This window comes from Takifugu rubripes, chromosome 10 (assembly GCF_901000725.2).
Source record: "Takifugu rubripes chromosome 10, fTakRub1.2, whole genome shotgun sequence".
Classification (NCBI taxonomy): Eukaryota; Metazoa; Chordata; class Actinopteri; order Tetraodontiformes; family Tetraodontidae; genus Takifugu; species Takifugu rubripes.
The window spans coordinates 3861595-3873585 of NC_042294.1; the positions used below are offsets into that span (position 1 = coordinate 3861595).

General features: G+C 40.6%; 1 protein-coding gene across 8 annotated transcripts in view; it reads right to left on the minus strand.

The window, feature by feature from the left end:
* mtrr (5-methyltetrahydrofolate-homocysteine methyltransferase reductase) overlaps window positions 1–11991 on the minus strand; it is a 28126-nt gene that overhangs the window by 14254 nt on the left and 1881 nt on the right. For 5 of the 8 annotated variants that reach the window (XM_029842419.1, XM_011607807.2, XM_011607808.2 and 2 more), the window contains exons 6-13: window positions 11876–11989; window positions 11641–11797; window positions 11476–11564; window positions 10321–10501; window positions 6557–6599; window positions 4970–5150; window positions 4252–4370; window positions 629–721 (exon numbers count right to left, since the gene is read on the minus strand). In XM_029842419.1, the coding sequence (XP_029698279.1) occupies window positions 629–721; window positions 4252–4370; window positions 4970–5150; window positions 6557–6599; window positions 10321–10501; window positions 11476–11564; window positions 11641–11797; window positions 11876–11989 (977 nt within the window). Of the gene's footprint in view, window positions 1–628; window positions 722–2923; window positions 3260–4251; window positions 4371–4969; window positions 5151–6556; window positions 6600–10320; window positions 10502–11475; window positions 11565–11640; window positions 11798–11875; window positions 11990–11991 lie in introns of those variants that run through there. The other 3 variants (XM_029842421.1, XM_011607811.2, XM_029842423.1) reach the window with 3 other exon arrangements.

Genomic DNA, 11991 nt, shown 5'->3' on the forward strand with positions numbered 1-11991 from the left:
AAACAAATCGATCGGGGCAGTGATGGACACGTAGGTTGGTGTTGGATGACAGTGCTTCGACAAAACAGGAGAAACAGATGCACTTTACTTTAACTTGGGTCAGTTTTGACGTGCAGCCGGTTATTTGAGACCATAACTGTTTATCCAGTCTAAAGCCTTTGACATCATCTGTCAAACACACTTTAGATGACCTTCCACAAAGCCGCATCGTCGATTGCATCCACGAGGTGGCAGAAGAAACGATTTGTGGAGGGGATGACAAAAGGAGCATAGTATGAGCAAACATCTAACAAACTGTGATTGCATCAACATTTTCCAAACAATACTGTTGCAATAACATCTGTTTTGAAGAAAATGTGCATCCATGACCAAACTACATTTGAACAATGGTTGAATCTGTGCCTTTGATATTTGTAGGGATAAAGAAAATGTTAAATATTGTATGCAAGCATCGAGGTAATCACTATGCTGTTGTCACATATCATTAAGCAGAGTAAAGGTGAAAGTAGGGATGTGAAAAGGGAGCTCAAATATGTGCATGCCTCACAAAAAGGTCAGGAAATATGCACAGAAAATAAAGATATCTGGTTGCATCAAATTTGTATTTGAGAACAGAAACAAAGCTCACCTGAAAAGAAAGTCTTGGTCTCTATGGCGACAACCAAAGAACAGCCATGTCTCTCCAAATGTGGCCAAGGGGTTCTGACGCCGCTGCTCCTCCCTGAAAAATTAACACAAACAGATGAAAACCGTCAATCAATATGAGCAGACAGCTGGACCAGATGGAGGAGGATGAGTCCTCCCTTGTAGCAGAGGTTAAAGAAGAGTAGTGGCACCATTAAGCACTGTGTGCAATGAGAGTGCACAAAGGCTAATGCCTGGAAACAACTGCTCATGCTGCAGCAGCAGTCAATTTGCAGCATTAATAAATTCATCCAAACTGAAGGACAGCAAGTATTTATTAAAAATGAAGCTGAGGAGTTAGGCTGTAAAAGTCTATTCTTCTGGTTTGGGAGTTCAGCAGAGCTCCCAGAATCCTTTGCGTGTGCTGCTAGTGCAGCTGGCTCAGTAGATATCGGTATCTGGAGCAAAAACCTGCTGCAAAGGTGACAAAGCTCCCCATGATAAGAACAGCTGACCCACAACCTTTCACTGTACCCTCAGTAGGTGAACTCTCTGAAGTGTGCATGAGAAGGAAGATAAAGGAAAAGAGCGAGGGTACTCAAATGACCCAAATGTAGAAGCAGCAGATGGAGAATACAAACTAAAGAATATGCTCTTTGTGCACATGGGGGATAAGGTGCTGCTCTGTTCAAACCCCACCCGCTGGAGGACAGCATGCTGCTGGGCCAGTTAGTGTTAATCCAGTCTAGTCTAGTGCAAATGCCACAATTAGACCAAAATATTATCTGCACTGCCACCAAAGTATGAAAACCACGTCTGAACTGAAGATTTGTGGAGGGGAAAATGAACGTCTTGAGCAAAAATATGGCGCCAAATGAAATGAATCTGTTTCATGCAGGACTGATCAAAATAAAAATGCAGATTTGTACAATGAGACGAGAAGCACAGACCCACAAGTACCGAAATACTCAGTCTTCCAGCAAAATGAGGACATTTTGGTTGGTGTTCATCAGTTTAACAGAGTGTTTGAAGGTTAACTTGTATTTTAAGGTTGGGTCAGAACTGGGTTTAGGTCAGGGTCAGAGACATTTAGTTGTGATGGATGGGGTAGGGGGCTGAGGACTGTATTATGCTTACAAAACTCCTCGCAAAAGATAGAAGTACCATGTGTTAGTGTGATAAAATGTAAAAAAAAAAAAAAAAAAAAGTCAGCGAAAACTGTTTTACATATATTCTACTGTTGTCATTGTAAATGCAATGCCAAGTAAATTGTTCTTTAGAGTTTTGTACTAAAACCTGACATTTAATAACTATCTGGCAGTGCAGTTATCATGTTTGACCTTGTTGAAAAAAATGAATTAAAACAAGCTCTATAATAAATGCCAAGCTGACCAGTTCATAAAAAAAAAAAAATCCACAGAGAAGAAATTGCTTTGAACCTCATGCCCGTAAACGCTCAGTAACAGAGCTGTCTGGCCGACTTGATCCAAACACTCAGATCCCATCCATTAGCATCCCGGACGAGATTCTTCTGATCTGCAAACAGCCTCAAGTAAACTCATTTTGGTGTGCCCATCTCTCTCCTCTTACCGTCTGCCCTGAAGGGATCAATACCAATATGAAAAACCTGGATTCCATTCTGAGCAGACCACACTGGCGCCTTTCCTTGAATACAAATCACATCACATCTCCGCACTAGAACAGCGGGCTACACACTCCCGGGGGGGGGGCATCATCCGCTGAGCGCTCCATTTGGGGTCCAAATCAGAAGAGTTTGCCTTTCAGTACCGTTCAGATGAGCAGCGGGAGGGGGGACCTGCATGAAGAGCTGGGATGAGGACTTGATAAATATTCCAATTACCTTAAATTTTCCCCTCCTCATTCTTTGCAGCTCTGTTTGGGCTTTTTATTTTCCCTTAGTAGGTGTGCAAATATAAGAATAGAAAGTGGGCAGGTTTAATCACGTTTACATGCAGATTTACATGAATATACTACAAACATGTTTTAATAACTCAGTTTGGTGTGCAGGAGCTGCAGCCTGACTACAATCAGCTCTCTGGGTGAACTGATACCTGAGAACATACAGCAGAAACAGTCCTACACATTGTGCCAAGCATACTGCACCTTCGCACCAACTGTAATAGTAAAATTGAACAAACCTGAGTCATTTCCTGTACAGATAAAATACCCTTAACGCCATTAAGGCTAACCACAGTTTAAATATAATATCCTATTTAATGGCCACTGCTTCCAGCTATTATGGAAGACTCTATAAAGTCCTTTCAAACAACACCCAGCAATCAATAACAGCAACTTGGGAGGGTGGGGGGAGTTTATTAAAATCTCCTCCTGAGCTTCTGACCTTTACAGACTTGTCATTCTCTTGTTACCAGCACAACAAACTCATACAAACTACTTTTCAAAACAACCATCGATTAGCAGTGGGAGGGATGGGTGGGGAGGGTCGAAAAGGCTCCAATGTTGTCGGGCTGCTGACGGGACCCTTCTTTGGGCCCCGAGGCAGATGTGGAGTCCCGTGGACAAACTGGGAATGCTTATGGCCGCATCGGCCACCAAGGCTTTGCCAGGAATCTCAGTCGGATTGTGGATCATGCATCCTGCAGAGAACACACAGCTGGTAGGGCAGCCACAAAGTGGAAGACAATCAAAATAATGACCACTCACCAGTGCATGCTGTAAACGGTAGGGGAAAAAAAGAAAAAAGTGTATTTCTGAAATGCTCAAAATAAAAGTCAGTGTTTGTCTGCAAATTAAATGTATTCTGAAAGCTTTCCAAGAGCAATGTCATGGTTCCAGAATGAGTTTTTCAGAGCTGTTTCTGATCAGTGTCAGTCAACATTCCTTGATAAATCCCTGCATGGTGGACAGACCTTTGTTGTCCATCCACAGCTACATCAAGCTGCTGAAAAAACACTTTCTCCAACTCTGGACTACAACACAAAACTTTTAATCAGCCACTGCTCGTTACCAGGTGGAGTGAAAACCAGAAAATAAAAAGGGTAATGTGTTTTTTTTAAAGGCCACTGTGGCAAATGAGAACAAAATGTAAAATGTATGTCATTATCTATGCAGACATCAAAGTTTAGAATACTGGATTAAAAACTCATTCATACAAATATAGTGGTCCGACTGAAACCTCTGAAATTTAACAAGACATCAAAAGTTCTTCCAAACCACAGGGATCATCTAAGCATTTGTATTTAATAAGCTATATAGAGGCCTCACTCAGCTAAAAGTCAATATCTGCACACCATGTCTTTAACACCACAATTTATGCAACCAGCAACGCTCCAACCGCCAACTGGACTGTTCATTTTCAGATCAATAACCCTTCGTGTGCACATCAGAGCGGGCCTAATTTAGCCCTGCCTCTGAAATAATCTTTGATGTGATCAAACCTCACATCAAGATTTATTAAGCATTACAAGACTGCAGGATCTTAGCATAAGAGACCACAGCAACAGTGTTTTCGCAGTTTATCTAACAGCTAAGTTACTAATATACAACCGTGGCAAGTTCAAGCACATTACTACACACACTTGACTCCTCTTGAGGGATATGTTTGCAAAGCAACATTTGTGCAACTGATAAATCTCTAATATTCACCTCTGCTGGAGAAAGCCGATGAAGGGGGCAACTCCAGTGCCCGGCCCCACCATCATGAAGGGCACCGACACATCAGCCGGAGGTCTGAAGGTGCAGGTAGGTCTCAAGTTCACGTGGATCTAGGTTCAAAGGCCATTAGCAAGCATTTTAAAAAGTAAACGAGAGTCATTACAAGAATAATGAAAGCAAGTCCGGGACTACAAATCTGTTCTTTGATCTACTCGCTCTAGCAGCCCACTGAAACTCAAGAGTGCCAACAGGAATCCAGAGTCTGAGGATTTACTCGCTTTAATTTAAATTATTCCTTAATTAACCACACACAATGGGCAGCACGGGCATCTTCCTACACATTTAAACTAAGTTTCTACAGAAGCTTGAAGCATACAGAATCCTTTAATGCCTCAAGTTCTGACGTCTTAAGAAGAAAGTTTTACAACACTGATTTATTAAGCACTGGTTTTTTATTTATTAAAACCTCTTGAACTAAAATATATGAAGAGGAAGCTTATTGGCAGTTAAAGCAGAACTAAAATAAATAAGTACATAAAAATTGGCAAGTTTTGTCTCGCAGAACTTCACTCCTGCACTGCGAGTCATTAATGGCAGCTATTACACCTGAACATTTGGACTATAGCAGCGGCAAACCGAGAAATACAGCCCAGAGTTCACCAAACTACACAATCCACTTTCAGCTTCCAGGCTTCCATGTAGTCATTACCTTTGGCAGAGCTGGTTTGCTTGAGGATTTGACGTTCCCTGGGAGAACCAGCCTAGAACTGATGAGGTCAAACAGCCCACCAGTACACAAGCCTCGCCTCCCTGCAGTCCGCCCAGAGCATGCTGGAAACTCCACTATGTTGAAGACAAAATTCAGCTTTCCTGGGTGCCTAAGACAGGAGCTGTAGAGGTGGTACCGCAGAGAGTTGAAGATGGAAGGAGACAGAAATGTAGAGAGACAAGTATGTGCATGTATGATGCACAGACAGAGAGTGGCAAGACAGAAGAGGAGGTACAGAAGACAGGCAAAACTATAAACAAGTATAAGGAGAGGAGCTTTTCTACATTTAGCAAATGAAATCATCTGCATAAAAACACACTTAGCAGTGGTAGCTAAGATGTTGTTACACTTTCCGAAACACCTAGTTGTAACTCCAGCAGCAGGTTTACAACTTGCATGTCAAGACTTGGTCTATATATTCATTACTGACTGAAGTTAGAAAGAAAAAAGAAAGAAAACTTCCTGTTTATCCTGCTTTAATAAAAGTGTCTCTCTCCGTCTTCTGCTGACCGAGGAACTCTCTCATCCTTCAACCTGCAGTTCCTCTGGGCCACCAGAGACCTTTATTGACCGCTACATCAATAATGCAGGCCTCTAATGTCTCCACACAATCTGATAAACTACAGTCGCTGTCTCCGCTGCCAGATCTCTTAGTGCACGTGCATGCACGCACACACTGCAATAGACTAATGAGAGGAGCAGAGAGGTTCTGACATTGTGTTAGATGTTCCATTTCACGTGAGTTTGGGTAAGAGCTAATGGGTAAGAGCAAGTCCAATAATTGAGTAGCAAAACGGAAGAAAAAAAACCTAGACTTATTTAAAATCAGACGGCTCAAAGCTACACATTCATGCCATTCTTTTATGTATAATTGTCCTCCATAAGTGGACTTAATTGGTAATTATATCTACAAACACTTAGAAATCTATGGAGTATGGACCATTTACATCTGGTTGTGGGGTTAAAAGAGTTCCAACCACATTGTCTGAATTATTATGAGCAAATATTTCATCAAGGTCTGTGCATCATGGATTCCTTTTTCCTTAAGTTTCTCAAAAATTAAACTCATATCCATGAAAACTGTCTTGGGTGTCATGGCAACTATTTGTGTCAGGTGATCTGAAAACTCAGTCCACCTTACTGAGCCAGCAACTCTTGAGAAAGTATATCAACTGCTAAAGGTCTGTTTCATAATATCAGGCAAACGCGCAGCGACAGAGATACAACACCAACATTAAAATGGAGCGCCTCCATCAGCTTTTGCATCTCCTGTGTCAAATAATAATCAAGGATACAATCAAATTCAGAGGACACAGCTGTGTCGGAGAGCCCAGACTGGAATTAATCAAGGCCGTTTAAAAAATATCTGAACTAATGAGTAGAACCGAGGCTGTAATTTTGCAGTAGCTTCCATAACAGAGATAAAGTCTGAATCTGTAGCCATTATTTATCATGTGATTTATCCTCGGTTTCTATTATTAAGTGGTAGTGGTACAGAATGAAAACAGCATTCTCATTTTCTCTTACCTGGCAACTGAATAAGGCCTGGGCTGCAGCTTGGGCACATGTTCTGGAAGGCAAACACAGCTGTCAATCAATTTTGCCATTTTTCCAAAAAGAGTGTGCTGCAGACAACCGTAACAGCACTGAGGCGAAGTAACAGAAAGTCATCTCGGTCCACCGAGACGTTCCTACGCGAACCCCGCCCAGGTAATTGTCTGATTTCTAGGACACATTTCTATATTTATGAAATTACAAACTCAGGGTTATTAAATCCCAGGTGCCCATATCTAGAGGCAGTAGAAAACAGGTTGTTAATGCAGGGCTTTATTTTCAATGACAGCTGCGAAGGTGCCCCCTGTAGGATAGTAGGCAGATCATTTGTGATGACGTGTCAGAGAAATCAGGAAAACTTTGAGTTAGAGCTAACTTTTTCACCGCAGCAGCCAGATTTGCCTTTTGTCATGCCGTGACCACCGTCGTTTAGATGTGGGCAAGGAGAGATGCTGAGAGTCATGTGATGTGGTAAAGGCAAACTTCTACACTTTTCATTTGTATCTCAGTGACAGATTAAGAGAGGGAAGTAAAGCTGAAGCATAGGCACCAGCTGAGCCCATCTGACAACATATTTTTCTGCTAAATTGCCTCCAAATTCAAACAGCTGGACTAAATCAGCTTTCTCTTGCTTTGTGGATGTATGTGACTTCCAAACAGCTGAGGGAGTTCGTGAGAGGGTGCTGCACCGTCTCTTTCATCCCTCCCAGCCGATCGGCATCTTAAATGATGATACATGAAGCACTTAAAGTGTGTTTCTTTGTTTTGAAAAACAGCGTCAGCCTTGGTGCAATGACAGTCTCACATGTCAAATTCAATCTGTATACAGTTGAGGTGATAAAACATGCGAGAGGGGAAAAAATAAATAAATAAATAAATCAAGAACTCTAATGTTACAAGTGAGGTTACAAACATGAAGCATTAGCGCGCGAGTCTTTTTCCTCTCGATCATTTGTTCAATTCTGATCTAAAGCTGTCAAAATACTAATAATATAAAAACACAGACCATGTACTCCAAGGAAGCAATTATTATTGGCAATGTGGAGCTTGTAGAGTTTAACATTATTTTCTAATAAATTTTGAATAAAACAAGAATGTTCATTATTTCATTAGGGTCATAATCAGGGTTCCAGCATTAGTTATTATTCACACCATGACTTGGTTAGTTGAGAAAATGCCTATCATTATATTCCTGAGGATTGGTGATATGATATATTCATAATTGGTACCTTTGCATAAAACCACAGGATTGCAAATACTGCCTGGAGTTTCTGTATATTTTAGCCTCGCAATACTGTACATTAACTCCGTTCAAAAAGCCTTTTAAACTTTTCCACAACTTTTTGTCTCAGGTTGTCAAGGTTGACTAGCTTTCACTGCTGCATAATCTGCTAATTATGTCCACTCTGTCCAAAACTGTAGCTTAAAAACATTCAATAAGATAAATTGGAATACAACCTGGACAATGTCATCGCATGGCTAACATACAGAGACTGACATCCAAATACACTTACATCCACTCTCAAGACCAAATTAGAGTAGGCAAAAGCATGTGAGGAACATAACATAACCAGAGAGGGGAGAACATGCACATTCCCTGTGCCCACATTGGCTCTACAGTGCTCACCACTGCACCACCACCACCAGTGTATGGAGAAAAACTGTATTTCCTTTCAAATAAACTGAACGTATACTAAAAAAAATAGAATAGGCAGGCGAGCTCACAAGGACGGCCCTCAAACTAGGGTGAAAAACCGATGTGCAATCTAAGGAATTTGTAGTAATTGCAAGAAAATCCTTTCCATTAGCTGCTCTATAACGTAGGTTAACGTAATTCTCCACACTCAACTTCTCGCCGTTCTGGCACGCACGGACAGCACGTCAAGAAAAAAAGACGATCAATCCATCATTCCGCATTGCCACACCACAATGAATTATTTTCATAATCAAGATTTTTTTTTTATTGCGCTTCCTGGCCAAGGATATGTCTTAAAATATGTTGTGTTTTTTTTTTAAAAGTACAAGTCAAATGATCACTTTTAGGGGTGCCATCGATCATGCTGCACAACAATATAATCTTTTCCACCTCGCAAGTCTTTTCACACCACAAATTATATGTAGAGGTACAATTTTAGTGAAACAGAAGATGTGGCTGAACGTTTTAAAGATATATGGGTGGAATTCTGACCCCAGATGAAATTAGGGAAAAGGGAATCTTTTTTTCTAGCAACCCATAGATGCAGATTGGACGTTGCCCCTGAGAAACAGCATTTTATCATATTTAAGATATCAAGGTTGAATTCTACACTGTGCACGCTCAGTGGTCAGGTGGCCTCATTTCAAATCTGCTGCTTCTACAAGGAAAGCGAGAGCTCAAAGAACCAGTCACTTTCTACCCCAGGTGAAAAAAAGATTATTATTAAAGATTGAAAATAGATGCCCATGAATGGCATCTAGCTCTCTCAGCCCATGACCTTAAACTTATCTTCTCAGCCAAGAAAAACATGGATAAAATAACAAGAGTGCTGACTTGGGGAGGCAGGGGTCTATTTATACCAGGAATTTGTTTTGCTACCCTGCCCGTACCTGGAGGACATTCGATCCCAGACATAGCTCCCTCATTATTTATAGTTAGAAACTAACTGGACCTGTGATCAGCAAACATGTCCCCTTCTGATAGGTTGGTTAATGAGCCCAAAAGATGCAATGCTATACATCAGCTGTAAAAGCACTGAGTCAGAGTTAATCATTAACCTCTGATCCACACTAACCCTGTACCTCTATGTCCTTGGGATACACATCGGTAACAGCTGGCAGCCCCCGTAGAGCCACGGAAACCACATTTTTCATAAGGGCACAATTGTCACCATTCCCAATTTCCACATCAGTTCACCACAGGGGAAAAAGTGTTGTGAAAGGCAAGTAGAGCAAAAATAACAGACAACTATGCCAACCAAGATGTGTGGCACAGCTGTTTTAGAGGACAACTTAACTCTGGCCAAATAATTTCACCGTCTGTTAAGTTTCACTCAAAGCTAATGAGAATTAGACCGACTATCAACTATCTTGATGAACTGTTAGTTTTTAAGTCTGCCTCAAAGAGCTAAGATGGCCAAAAAAGCTAACAACAGCAAAGCTATGAACTCTATTAGCAGGGAAGAAATAATGAAGTGATTTCCTGACTTATTGCTACAATAATGGCATAACTTTCACAGTTGCTGACATACTGCATGTTTTTAAAATATGAAACAGGGAAATAAGTGAGAGTTGATCCTTTAGGGAGCTCTCTGATCTACACTATATGACCATTCTGTGTAATTAAAAGGTCTAAGGAGGCAGCAATAACTCTGCTCTCAAAGTAGACTTTATTGGTGCTACAGCGCCCCCTACTGGATATCAGTCAGCACAGTGCCAAACTAAAAGAGCTATGAACACTTCTGAAGACATTTTTTTCTGCTGACATCTTGCGCAGGTGTTCTCCAAATCCCAATGCCAATCACTGTAATTCCCCACAGCTTCAAACAACATGAAAGTCTGCATTTAATTAAACATGAATCAATTATAATATATTTGTGCCAAACATCTAAAAGATGCAAAAATTGTTTTCTCACTAGCTACTAGACCGATGTCAGACATTAAATGCTCATTTATGATGTGATGTAAAGATAAAATGGAACAAAAGTAGTATTTATGATATTCTGTAATGTTTGGAGAAAGGGTGGCATTAAAACAGGTACCTATGAGGATGCTGAGAGGAGGCGAGCAGGACGGAAAAGCATTGAGAAGTTCCAGAATGCTGAGGCTTTGTTCTCTCAGGTGCGAGTTATAGTCAGTGGTGCCTTGCTTACTGCAGAGCTCCTGCAGTCTCCTCTTCTGCACACCATCGACTGTATACTCCACCAGCGCTCGCAAAAATGCCTAACAGAGGGACAGAAAGTGACATTTAAGTCACCAGACTGTTCTGCAGCTCTGTAACTGGTGTCAGAATCTGCCTGTGTCCTTTTCTATTTTCACATGCACAAACAAAAATTTAAAATGCTGATTTTGTAATTTCACATTTTCCAAAATCCAAATTCTTTAAAACAACTGGAAGTGTCCACCCACAAAATTTCTTAAAATTATTTCATGCAACAGATGTCTTCATGTCATCGGTCTCATGCTGCTCTTTGAGCTCTGCTGCCATTTCTCTCAGCTGTGATGCAACTTAAATGATGCAAAATAACAATGAAAATATATTGAAAATATAAGTGAACGAAATGAACCCTTAATTCTGCATCAGTTATTCACTCTACAGCTTCGGAAACCTTCCACGCATTGGCGTAAATTCATTTGGGTTTATAAAGGTACATTCCTGTGGCTGGTGACAGAAAATGATTCACCTTATTCATAATCACATCGCCACTATTAAACTAGCATCGCTGCACTCCTAAGCTAACATTCAGATTGTGTGTCTGCAAAATGTGTCTTCTTTTTAGAGATACTGTTGAGTGCATTAACCAAAAGTATGCCAACAGTAAGGGTGACGTGATAACTTTACACCACTACAAAAGTTTTGTGCACTGTTTATCATGTTGTAAATGCTTCTTTAGAACAGATCACAAACTAAAATTCTTAATCTCTCAGTTATGTGACAAACTATTATAATGCAGAGGTTAAAATGCTTGAGTATGTCATTAATCATGATTTAATATGGATTATTATAAAGTAACACAGTAAGTGCAGTCACTTTAAACCCCAAGAGTTACAGTATTCTATGTTTGGGGATACTTGTGTATTCAGCAATGTTGCAATACGTAAATAGTGTATTGATTGAAGAAGTGTACAGCTTTCCTTCTGACTCAAATGTAAATGTATTCTAGTGAGAAAAACTGGACACACACAAAGACACAAACCTTTTTAGGAACACTTCTGATCTCAAGACACCATGTGAGCAGGTACAGCAGAGATGCATTTTGGGGAATATAGGATGGCACCTGGGCACCTACAACATTTGATTGTTAAGATAAATTACAAGGATCATGGTAGTACGTTAAATAGTATTTTCAACTCGGCTTTACCTCTTTTCTTAGTGTCTTTGAGTAGAGAAATGAGCACTCTGTGATTTCTCTGATCCTGTAGACCCAGTCTGTGAAGCATGTCTTCCACCTCAGTGGCACTGTTAGGCCAGTACACATCAAATGCATCTCCTGGCTGATAGGTCATTGCAGGTAAAGTCTAAGACAAAGACTCAAAGTGTGAATGTTTCTTCATTCATACTGCTGGTTTAGAATTGTAGGACAAATTCAAGCTTACAGAGATGTCTAGCTCTAAAAGGAGGGCTGTCTTAACTGAATCACCCCTGGTCAACTGAGTGGCCTTTGATATGGGAACCTCCTGAAGATTCTCTTTGTTTAAAGGTCCAAAAATCT